General features: G+C 57.7%; 1 protein-coding gene across 1 annotated transcript in view; it reads right to left on the minus strand.

The window, feature by feature from the left end:
* Positions 1-1,926: 1,926 nt before the first annotated feature.
* The window catches only part of LOC147091281 (condensin complex subunit 1-like), a gene marked incomplete at its 5' end in the record, with an annotated part of 45,385 nt that continues 35,880 nt past the window's right edge, over positions 1,927-11,431 (minus strand). Inside the window, 6 exon segments of the mRNA XM_085976705.1 lie at positions 1,927-2,253; positions 5,483-5,629; positions 7,982-8,099; positions 11,045-11,086; positions 11,088-11,213; positions 11,216-11,231. Of these exon segments, the coding sequence (XP_085832831.1) occupies positions 2,156-2,253; positions 5,483-5,629; positions 7,982-8,099; positions 11,045-11,086; positions 11,088-11,213; positions 11,216-11,231 (547 nt within the window).

Consider the following 11,431-nt stretch of genomic DNA (forward strand, 5'->3'; position numbering starts at 1 on the left):
AAAATTCTTAAGGAGCTCGATAGGGTAGTTGCTGAGAGACCGTTTCCCCCTGGCTGGAGCGTCTAGAACCAGGGGCTCACAGTCTCAGAATAAGAGGTTGGCCATTTAGGACTGAGATTGAGGAGAAATTTCTTCACTCGAACGGTTGTGAATCTTTGGAACTCTCTGCCCCAGAGGGCTGTGGATGCGGAGTCTTTGAGTATATTCAAGGCTGAGATCGATAGATTTTTGGACTCGAGGGTTATGGGGATGGGGTGGGAAAGTGGAGTATCAGCTATGATCTTATTGAATTCACTACCCGAGAGAGCTGTGGAGGTAGGGGAGCGCTGCACGGTCGGAGCGGCAGATATTTGAGCTACAGGGGAGTCGAGGGTTACAGGGAGTGGGAGGAAAAGTGGAGTTGAGGCCACGATCAGATCAGCCATGATCTTATTGAATGGTGGAGCAGGCTCGAAAGGCCTACTCCTGCTCCTAATTCATTTGTTCTTACAGGGGAATAAATGTCAGCGACGTCCACACCCCAAAAACAAATCTTAAATAACTCTCCACTCTTTCTCTGTGTCGATGGTTAGTACTCTCCCCTCGGAGGCAGGTTTGTGGGTTCAAGTCCCACTCCAGAGACTCGAGCACAAAAATCTAGGCTGACACTCCAGTGCAGTACTGAGGGAGTGCTGCACTGTCAGAGGGACAGTACTGAGGGAGCGCTGCACTGTCAGAGGGGCAGTACTGAGGGAGCGCTGCACTGTCGGAGGGGCAGTACTGAGGGAGCGCTGCACTGTCGGAGGGGCAGTACTGAGGGAGCGCTGCACTGTCGGAGGGGCAGTACTGAGGGAGCGCTGCACTGTCGGAGGGGCAGTACTGAGGGAGCGCTGCACTGTCGGAGGGGCAGTACTGAGGGAGCACTGCACTGTCGGAGGGGCAGTACTGAGGGAGCGCTGCACTGTCGGAGGGGCAGTACTGAGGGAGCGCTGCACTGTCGGAGGGGCAGTACTGAGGGAGCGCGGCACTGTCGGAGGGGCAGTACTGAGGGAGCGCTGCACTGTCGGAGCAGCAGTACTGGGGGAGCAATGCACTGTCGGAGGGGCAGTACTGAGGGAGTGCTGCACTGTCGGAGGGGCAGTACTGAGGGAGCGCCGCACTGTCAGGGGCAGTACTGAGGGAGCACCGCACTGTCGGAGGGGCAGTACTGAGGGAGCGCCGCACTGTCGGAGGGGCAGTACTGAGGGAGTGCCGCACTGTCGGAGGGGCAGTACTGAGGGAGCGCTGCACTGTTGGAAGGGCAGTACTGAGGGAGCACTACACTGTCGGAGGGGCAGTACTGAGGGAGCACTGCACTGTCGGAGGGGCAGTACTGAGGGAGCGCTGCACTGTCGTTGGGGTAGTACTGAGGGAGCACTGCACTGTCGGAGGGGCAGTACTGAGGGAGTGCTGCACTGTCAGAGGGACAATACTAAGGGAGCGCTGCACTGCCGGAGGGGCAGTATTGGAGGAGCGCTGCACTGTGGGAAGAGCTGTCTTTCAGATGAGACATTAAACCGAGGCCCTGGGCGCTCTCAGGTGGACATAAAGATCCCATGGCCACTATATCGAAGAACGACGGGGGAGTTCTCCCCAGTATCCTGGCCAACATTTATCCCTCAATCAACACCACGAAAAACAGATGATCTGGTCATTACCACGTTGCAGTTTGTGGGATCTTGCTGTGTGCAAGTTGGCTGCCACGTTTCCTACATTACAGCAGTGACTATACTTCAAAAGTACTTCATTGGCTGTGAAGCGCTTTGGGACGTCCTGTGGTGAAAGGCGCTATAGAAATGCAAGTCTTTTTTTTTCCCTGTGTGTGCGTCGATGGCGAGTACTCTCGTCCCTCTCTATCGATAAGTTCTCTCCCCTCTGTGTTACCAGTGAGTACCAAGGACGTCAGTCGACTAGAAAAGCATTTTATTGAAAGACAGGAAAATATATACAGGCTAGAATTGATTTAAGAGTGAGTGATCAGTGCCAGACACACACACAGGTACGTTCGTCGTGTTGTCCCCATGCATTGCGAGCAGTTGAGGGACATGTTCAGGAGGGACTGAACCCCATTTGCTTGACACGCGCGCGCACACACAGATCAAGTCCCAGTCCGTAACCCCGGGGCGACCTCTCCTGGTTATCTGCGGTTTGCAGACCCTCGCTTGCTCCTCGTGGTTCGGCGGATGGGGGAGGTCACCTTTGGGGTCTCGCTCTCCAACGCCACCGCTTCCAGACCTGTGCAGGAGGATTGTCAAAGGTCACTTACAGTACCGCAACACCCCACTGTCCCGAGGTTCCTACATTGCTCGCTGACCCACACTGGCTCCCAGGTAAGCAACGCCTCCATTTTTAAAATTTTCATCCTCGTTTTCAAATCCCTCCACGGCCTCCCCCCCCCCTCCCTATCTCTGTGTGCAGTTTTGTTCTCCTTACCTAAGAAAGGATAGACTTGCCATAGAGGGTGTGCAGCGAAGGTTCACCAGACTGATTCCTGGGATGGCAGGACTGTCGTATGAGGAGAGATTGGGTCGACTAGGCCTGTATTCACTAGAGTTTAGAAGAATGAGAGGGGATCTCGTTGAAACGTATAAAATTCTGACAGGGCTAGAGAGACTGGATGCAGGGAGGATGTTTCCCTTGGCTGGAGGGTCTAGAACGAGGGGTCACAGTCTCAGGATACGGGGTAGGACATTTAAGACTGAGATGGAGGAGAAATTTCTTCACTCAGAGGGTGGTGAACCTGTGGAATTCTCTACCACAGAACGCTGTGAAGGCCAAGTCACTGAATATATTTAAGGTGGTGATAGATTTCTAGACACAAAGGCATCAAGGGGTATGGGGAGAGAGCGGGAATATGGTATTGAGATAGAGGATCAGCCCTGATCATATTGAATGGCAGAACAGGCTCGAAGAACCGAATGGCCTACTCCTGCTCCTATTTTTCTATGTTACCTCCTCCAGCCCAACAACCCACCAAGATCTCTGCGCTCCTCCAATTCTGGCCTCTCGCGCATCCCCCGATTTTAATCGCTCCACCATTGGCGGCCGTGCCTTCAGCTGCCGAGGCCCGAAGCTCTGGAATTCCTAAACCTCTCCACCTCTCTTTCCTCCTGTAAGACGCTCCTTAAAACCGACCTCTTTGATCGGGCTTTTGGTGAGCTGTCCTGAATATCTCCTTCGGTGGCTCGGAGTCAAACTTTGTTTGGCAACGCTCCTGTGAAGCACCTTGGGGCTTTTTAACTACATTAAAGACGCCGAATAACATTGTTGATGAACATAAGAAATAGGAGCAGGAGTTGGCCATTCCTTGGATCCTCCCAGCACCCAAGGCCACCATCTTATCGCAGGGTCACAACACGGCAGAATTTTGGTCCCTTTATCCAAGGAAGAATATACAGGAAACTTTGTGATATCCGGCATCGACGGCACCGGCGTGTTGCCGATCTATCAAAACTGCCGGACATACAAAGTTAATGTTGAAGCATACGGAGGTTTTCATCTCTGTATCTGACAACAAACACTGTTGCTTAGCAACAGCTTCTAAAGAGTCGGCTGCAGCTGCAAGCGTCTGTAGCTGAAGCTGTTGCTATAGCTACAGACCTTGCAGTGGCTGACTGGGGGGAAAAAAAACGAGATCGAAAAAAAAAAACTTACAGAAAACGGCTCCTGATTTTTGCCGTTAGATCGAGTATTCCGGACATACAACCTCCGGATAAACCAAAGTTTCCTGTACTTGCCTTAGAGGCGGTGCAGCGAAGGTTCATTAGATTGATTCCTGGGAGGAGAGGGCTGTCCTATGAGGAGAGATTGTGTAGAATGGGCCTATACTCGCTGGAGTTTAGAAGAATGAGAGGTGATCTCATTGAAACAGACAAGATTCTGAGGGGGATTGACAGGGTAGATGCGGAGAGGTTGTTTCCCCCTGGCTGGAGTGTCTAGAACTCGGGGGCACAGTCTCAGGATAAGGGATAGACTGAGGTGAGGAGGAATTTCTTCACTCAGAGGGTTGTGAATCTTTGGAATTCTCTGCCCCAGAGGGCTGTGAATGCCGAGTCTGAGTATATTCAAGGCTGAGATCGATAGATTCTTGGACTCTAGGGGAATCGAGGGATATGGAGATCGGGCGGGAAAGTGGAGTTGAGGTCGATGATCAGCCATGATCTTATTGAATGGCGGAGCAGGCTCGAGGGGCCGTATGACCTACTCCTGCTCCTAATTCTTATATTCGTATGTCCACTCTTCACCTCTCCTAAATGCTGCTGCTCGGCGATATCATCCGAAAACACAGCGTCAACATGTACGCTGACGACACCCAGCTCTACCCCACCACCACTTCTCTCGACCCCCTCCACGGTCTATAAATTGTCAGACTGCTTGTCCGACATCCAGTTCTGGTTGAGCAGAAAATTTCTAGGCAACTAAATATTGGGAAGACTGAAGCCACTGTCTTCGGTCCCCGCCGCGGACTCCGTTCCCTGGCCACCGACTCCACCCCCCTCCCTAGCATCTGTCCGAGGCCGAGGTTCGCAACCTTGGTGCGATATCTGACCCTCAGCTGAGCTTCTGGCCACATAACCGCGCCAGAACTAAGACCGCCCATTTCCACCTGCGTAACATTGCCCGTCTGCGCTCAGCCGCTGCTGAAACCCTCATCCATACCTTTGTGTAGAAATAGGATCTGGGTGAATTGTGTAAAATGGTCGCCTTTAGAAAATGGTCGAGGACTGCGAAAACTGCAGCCACGGCGAGATCTCAAATAAACAAAACCTTGAAGCTGGGGGGCCTAGGGCTGCTTAAATAACATAGTTAACAGGCCTGCAAGAGATGACTAGCTTGCAGGATGATCGAGTCTACGACAATAATTAACTCCAGATAAGGGTGACAATCTAGTCTAACGGTCGCGAATCACATAATAAGGGACCTCTGGAATTCCCTAAACAACCATTGGCTAAGAATGGACACATCTCAGACAAAAATGGCCGAATCTGCACACGGCACGCCTTGACCATTCTGTTGTGATGATCACAGAAGCTGTGAGCTAACTGTCAAGAGGTCTCAGGACTGATTTGAGCAACCGTGTGCAAACGGTCTTATCGGGGGGCCGGCACATAGGTAGTATAAAAGGAGGGAGCCAAGAGCTAGTTTAGCAGCGAGAACCTAGGCATCACACTTGAGCGCTGCACTGTCGGAGGGGCAGTACTGAGGGAGAGCTTTACATTATAACAGTGATTATATTTCAAAAAGTACTTCATTGGCTGTAAATGCTACAGAAATGCAAGTACTTTTTTTTTTCCGGCTGTTGACCTGGGCTGCAGAGTACGTGGGGTCCAGGAATCCGGCAGGTCTGCTGTCATTCACCCTGAAGGAATATCCGCTCCCCCGACACAAACTGAAACCCCTTAAACTGCTCGATCTCCCTTTCAACCTGGCGGCGGCGCAGACATCTCCTGAAGCTGTGGCTCACCTTCATCACTCTCCTCCTCGTCCTCCTCCTCCGTCGCCTCGTCGCTGGAAAAGGCGATGCATATTTTGCGAGCCGGCTGTCGAGGCTTGCGGACCCTGAGAGTGGCGGGCTTGTCCCCCTGCCCGGCCCCTCTGCCCGGCTTCTTATCTGTTGGAAGAGGAGGTAGACCTTTGGTTAGGCCTCAGCTGACATACTGTGTCCCGATGTGGTCCCCTCACGCGGTAAGGGGGCGCGGGGGGGGGGGGGGGGGAAATATCGAGGTGTTTGAATGGGTGAGGAAGACCACCACGGGATTAATTCCCTGTTTTTACAGAAGCAGGCCACTCGGCCCACTTTCGACAGCACCTCACGAACCCACAACCTCGGCCACCTGGAAGGACCAGGGCAGCAGGCGCACGGGAACACCACCACCTCCAAGTTCCCCTCCAAGTCGCACACTGTACTGACTCGGAAGTACATCGCCTGTTCCTTGTTTTTTGTTGCTGGGTAAAAATCCTGGAACTCCCTCCCTAACAGCGCTGTGGGAGTCCCCTCACCACACGGACTGCAGCGGTTCAAGGCGGCGGCTCACCACCACCTACTCAAGGGCAAGTAGGGATGGGCAATAAATGCTGGCCTTGCCATGAACGAATAAATAATTTAAAAAAACTAGTCTATACCAGTGTTTATGCTCCACACGAGCCTCCTCCCACCTACTTTATCTCCCCCCATATCCTTCTATTCCTTTCTCCCTCATGTGCTTATCCAGCTTCCTCTTAAATGAATCTATGCGATTTACTTCAACCACTCCCTGTGGTGGCGAGTTCTACATTCTCACCACCCTCTGGGTAACGAAGTTTCTCCTGAATTACCTATTGGATTTATTCGTGACTATCTTATATTGATGGCCCCTCGTTTTAGACTCCCCACAAGTGGAATAATCTTTTCTACGCCTCCCCGATCAACCACTTCCATAATTTTAAAGGCCTCTATTAGGTCATCCCCTCAGCCTTCTCTTGTCAAGAGAAAAGAGCCTCAGCGTGGTTCAGTCTTCCCGGATAATTATCATCTCAGTTCTGGTGTCATTCCGTGTAAAGCATTTTTGCATCTTCTCCAGTACCTCTACATTCTATTGATAATATGGAGTCCAGAAATGTGCACAGTACTTTGTGGCTCATTTGGTAGCACCCTCGCCTCAGAGTCAGAAGGTTGTAGGTTCAAGTCCCACGCCAGAGGCTTGAGCACAACAGTCTAGGCCAACACTCCCAGTGCAGTGCTGAGCGAGTGCTGCACTGTCGGAGGGGCAGTACTGAGGGAACACCGCACTGTCGGAGAGGCAGAACTGAGGGAACACCGCACTGTCGGAGAGGCAGTACTGAGGGAGTGCTGCACTGTCGGAGGGGCAGTACTGGAGGGAGCGCTGCACTGTCGGAGGGGCAGTACTGAGGGAGCGCTGCACTGTCGGAGGGAGAGTACTGAGCGACTGCTGCACTGTCGGAGGGGCGGTACTGAGCGACTGCTGCACTGTCGGAGGGGCGGTACTGAGGGACTGCTGCACTGTCGGAGGGGCGGTACTGAGGGATGCGCCGCACTGTCGGAGGGGCAGTACTGAGGGAGCGCGGCACTGTCGGAGAGGCAGTACTGAGGGAGCGCCGCACTGTCGGAGAGGCAGTACCGAGGGAGCGCCGCACTGTAGGAGGGGCAGTACTGAGGGAGCGCCGCACTGTTGGAGGGGCAGTACCACGAGGGAGCGCCGCACTGTTGGAGGGGCAGTACCGAGGGAGCGCCGCACTGTCGGAGAGGCAGTACTGAGGGAGCGCTGCACTGTCGGAGAGGCAGTACTGAGGGGAGTGCTGCACTGTCGGAGGGACTGTGCTGAGGTAAAACTGCACTGTCAGAGGGGCAGTAATGAGGGAGCGCTGCCCTGTCGGAGGGACTGTGCTGAGGTAAAGCTGCACTGTCAGAGGGGCAGTACTGAGGGAGCGCTGCACTGTCGGAGGGGCCATCTTTCGGATGAGAGGTTAAATTGAGGGTCCGTCAGCTCTCTCAGGTGGCCGTGAAAATTCCTGCAGCCACTACTTCGAAGAGCAGCAGGGATGAGTCCTCCCCGGTGTCCTGGGGCCAATATTTATCCCTCAACCCAACAGATGAACTGTTCAGTACCACATTGCCGTTTGTGGGAGCTTGCTGTGCGCAAATTGGCTGCCACATTTCCTACATTACAACAGTGACTACACTTTAAAAAATAAAGTACTTAATCAGCTGTGAAGCGCTTTGGGACGTCCGGAGGTTGTGAAAGGCGCGGTAGAAATGCAAGTCTTTCTTCAGGCAAGGCAGCAGATCGAGGTTAGGTGTCAGGAGGTAGCTCTATTCCCAGAGAACGGTGGGCCTCTGCAACAGGCGGCGGACTCCGATTCGCTGAATTCCTTCGAGCAGAAGCTGGACCCGTTTCTCTCTCCCCCCGCCCCCCCCCCCCCCAAACCGGTCAGCGACAGACACCCCACCCCCCGGCTCACTCACCCGCTGCCCTGCTCGGGCCTTTAACTGCTGGGTGGGACGGCACCTCACCCACATCCCCATCATCTAAACCACGACGGTGGCAGCGAGAGAGCTTCTGTTCAAATTCATCAACAACCACCTGTCGGGGGGGGGAAAGGAGAGTGGCATTAGACACAGAGAGAGAGACAGACACACACACACCGGGTTATGTCACTGGGCTAGTTATCCAGAGGCCTGGACTAATGATCCAGAGACACGAGTTCAAATCCCACCACCAGAAATGAGTTTTAAAAAAAAGGTGCAGAAAATAATCAAAAAACTAATGGAATGTCGGGCTTTATATCTAGAGGACGAGGATACATAAGGAGGGAGGGGAGAGAGGAGGAGGGAGGAGGGAGGGGAGTGAGAGAGGAGGAGGGAGGGAGGGAGAGGGGAGAGAGGAGGGAGGGAGGGAGGGAGGGGAGAGAGGAGGAGGGAGGGGAGGGAGGGGAGAGAGGAGGAGGGAGGGGAGAGAGGAGGAGGGGAGGGAGGGAGGGGAGAGGAGGAGGAGGGAGGGGAGAGAGGAGGAGGGAGGAGGAGGGAGGAGGAGAGAGGAGGAGGGAGGGGAGAGGAGGAGGAGGGAGGGAGAGAGGAGGAGGGAGGGGAGAGAGGAGGAGGGAGGGGAAGAGAGGAGGAGGGAGGGGAGAGAGGAGGAGGGAGGGGAGAGAGGAGGAGGGAGGGAGAGAGAGGAGGAGGGAGGGGAGAGAGGAGGAGGGAGGGGAGAGAGGAGGAGGGAGGGGAGAGAGAGGAGGGAGGGAGAGAGGAGGAGGAGGGAGGGGAGAGAGGAGGAGGGAGGGGAGAGAGGAGGAGGGAGGGGAGGAGAGGAGGAGGGAGGGGAGAGAGGGAGGAGGGAGGGGAGAGAGGGAGGAGGAGGGGAGAGAGGGAGGAGGAGAGGGAGAGAGGGAGGAGGAGGGAGAGAGGGAGGAGGAGGGGAGAGAGGGAGGAGGAGGGAGAGAGGGAGGGAGGAGAGGGAGGAGGAGAGAGGGAGGAGGAGGGGAGAGAGGAGGAGGGAGGGGAGAGAGGAGGAGGGAGGGGAGAGAGGAGGAGGGAGGAGGGAGAGGGAGGAGGGAGGGAGGGAGGAGGAGAGAGGAGGAGGGAGGGAGGGAGGAGGAGAGAGGAGGAGGGAGGGGAGGGGAGGGGGGAGGGAGAGAGAGGGAGGAGGAGAGAGGAGGGAGGGAGGGGAGAGAGGAGGAGGGAGGGGAGAGAGGAGGAGGGAGGAGGAGAGAGGAGGAGGGAGGGGAGAGAGGAGGAGGGAGGGGAGAGAGGAGGAGGGGGAGAGAGGGAGGAGGGAGGGAGAGAGGGAGGAGGAGGGGAGAGAGGGAGGAGGAGGGGAGAGAGGGAGGAGGGATGGGAGAGAGGGAGGAGGAGGGGAGAGAGGGAGGAGGAGGGGAGAGTGGAGGAGGAGGGGAGAGAGGAGGAGGGAGAGGGGAGAGAGGAGGAGGGAGGAGGAGGAGGAGGGAGGAGGGAGGAGAGGAGGAGGAGGAGGAGGAGGAGGAGGGAGGAGAGGAGAGGAGGAGGGAGGGGAGGAGGAGGGGAGAGAGGAGGGAGGGGAGAGAGGAGGGAGGGGAGAGAGGAGGGAGGGGAGAGAGGAGGGAGGGGAGAGAGGAGGGAGGGAGAGAGGAGGAGGGGAGAGAGAGGGAGGGGAGAGAGAGGAGGAGGGGATGAGAGGAGGAGGAGGGGAGAGAGGAGGAGGGAGGGGAGAGAGGAGGAGGGAGGAGAGGAGAGAGGAGGAGGAGGTGGAGGGGAGGAGGGGAGGGGAGAGGGAGGAGGAGGAGGGAGGAGAGGAGGGGGAGGAGAGGAGGAGGAGGGGAGAGAGGAGAGGAGAGGGGAGAGAGGAGGGAGGAGAGAGGAGAGAGGAGGAGGGGGAGAGAGGAGGGAGGGGGGAGAGAGGAGGGAGGGGGGAGAGAGGAGGGAGGGGAGTGAGGAGGGAGGGGGAGAGAGGAGGGAGGGGGAGAGGAGAGGAGGGAGGGGGGAGAGAGGAGGGAGGGGGGAGAGAGGAGGGAGGGGGGAGAGAGAGGGAGGGGGGAGAGAGAGGGAGAGAGGAGGGAGGGGGGAGAGAGGAGGTGAGGGGGGAGAGAGGAGGGAGGGGGGTGAGAGGGGGGAGGGGGAGAGAGGGGGAGAGAGGGGGGAGGGGAGAGAGGGGGAGAGAGGAGAGAGGGGAGAGAGGGGGGAGGGGAGAGGAGGGGGGAGGGGAGAGAGGGGGGAGGGGAGAGAGGGGGTGGAGGGGAGAGGGGGGTGGGGAGAGAGGGAGAGGGGAGAGAGGGGGGAGGGGGAGAGAGGGGGGAGGGAGAGAGGGGGGAGGGGAGAGAGGAGAGAGGAGAGAGGGGGAGAGAGGGAGGGTGAGAGGGAGGGAGGAGAGGGGGAGGGGGAGGAGGTGTGGGGGAGGGGTGGAGAGGGGGGAGGGAGGAGAGGGGGGAGGTGAGGAGAGGGGGGGAGGGAGAAGAGGGGGGGAGGGAGGAGAGGGGGGGTGGAGAGGAGGGGGAGGGGAGGGAGGAGAGGGGGGGGGAGGGAGTGAGAGGGGGGGAGGAGGGAGGGGGGGAGGAGGGGATGGGGAGGGGTGGGGGGGAGGAGGAGGAGAGGGGGGGAGTGAGGAGGGGAGGAGGGAGGGGGGGAGGAGGAGAGGAGGAGGGGGGGAGGAGGGAGGGGGGGAGGAGGAGGGGAGAGGAGGGGGGGGAGGAGAGGGGGGGGGTGAGGAGGGGGGGAGGTGAGGGGGGGGAGGATGGGGGGGGGAGGTGAGGGGGGGGGGAGGAGAGGGGGGGGAGAGGAGAGGGGGGGGGAGAGGAGAGGGGGGGAGAGGAGAGAGGGGGGGGGAGGAGAGGGGGGGGGGGAGGAGAGGGGGGGGGGGGAGGAGAGGGGGGGGGGAGGAGAGGGGGGGGGGGAGGTGAGGGGGGGGGGAGGAGAGGGGGGGGAGGAGAGGGGGGGGAGGAGAGGGGGGGAGGAGAGGGGGGGAGGAGAGGGGGGGAGGAGAGGAGGGAGGGGAGGGGGGGGAGGGGAGGGGGAGGTGTATTGGAGAGAGACAGACGTGTGGCCATTGTGTGCCCGTACCTTGAGTTCAGGCTTGATGCCCCTCTGTAGTTTGCCCACGATTGCCCATCAGGTGCTGGTACACGGCCGCCTCGGTCAGCTTGTCGGCGAAGCACTCGAAGTTCTCCTGCATCTTGCGCAGACTGCGCTCCGAGGCCGGGAGCAGGGCCAAGCAGAAGGCCAGGTCTCGCGGTACTGTCTCTCCAGCCTGGCGTGGGGAGGAAGGAGAGAGCAACGGGGAGAGGTCAACAGCTCGCTCCACACCTCGAAACACCCTCACCCCACCCCAAGGCCCCAGCCCTTCCTGCTGGTTGTGTGTGTGTGTGTGGGGCTCAGTGCCACACCGGGTGCGCGAGATCAGGTTAACTCAGCACAGGTCGGGGATGGAGCCTGAGGCCTTTCCTGTGG

Source organism: Somniosus microcephalus, unplaced genomic scaffold (genome assembly GCF_052327205.1).
Source record: "Somniosus microcephalus isolate GS21.2 unplaced genomic scaffold, FLI_Smic_1.0 unresolved_chr3, whole genome shotgun sequence".
In the NCBI taxonomy this organism is placed as follows: Eukaryota; Metazoa; Chordata; class Chondrichthyes; order Squaliformes; family Somniosidae; genus Somniosus; species Somniosus microcephalus.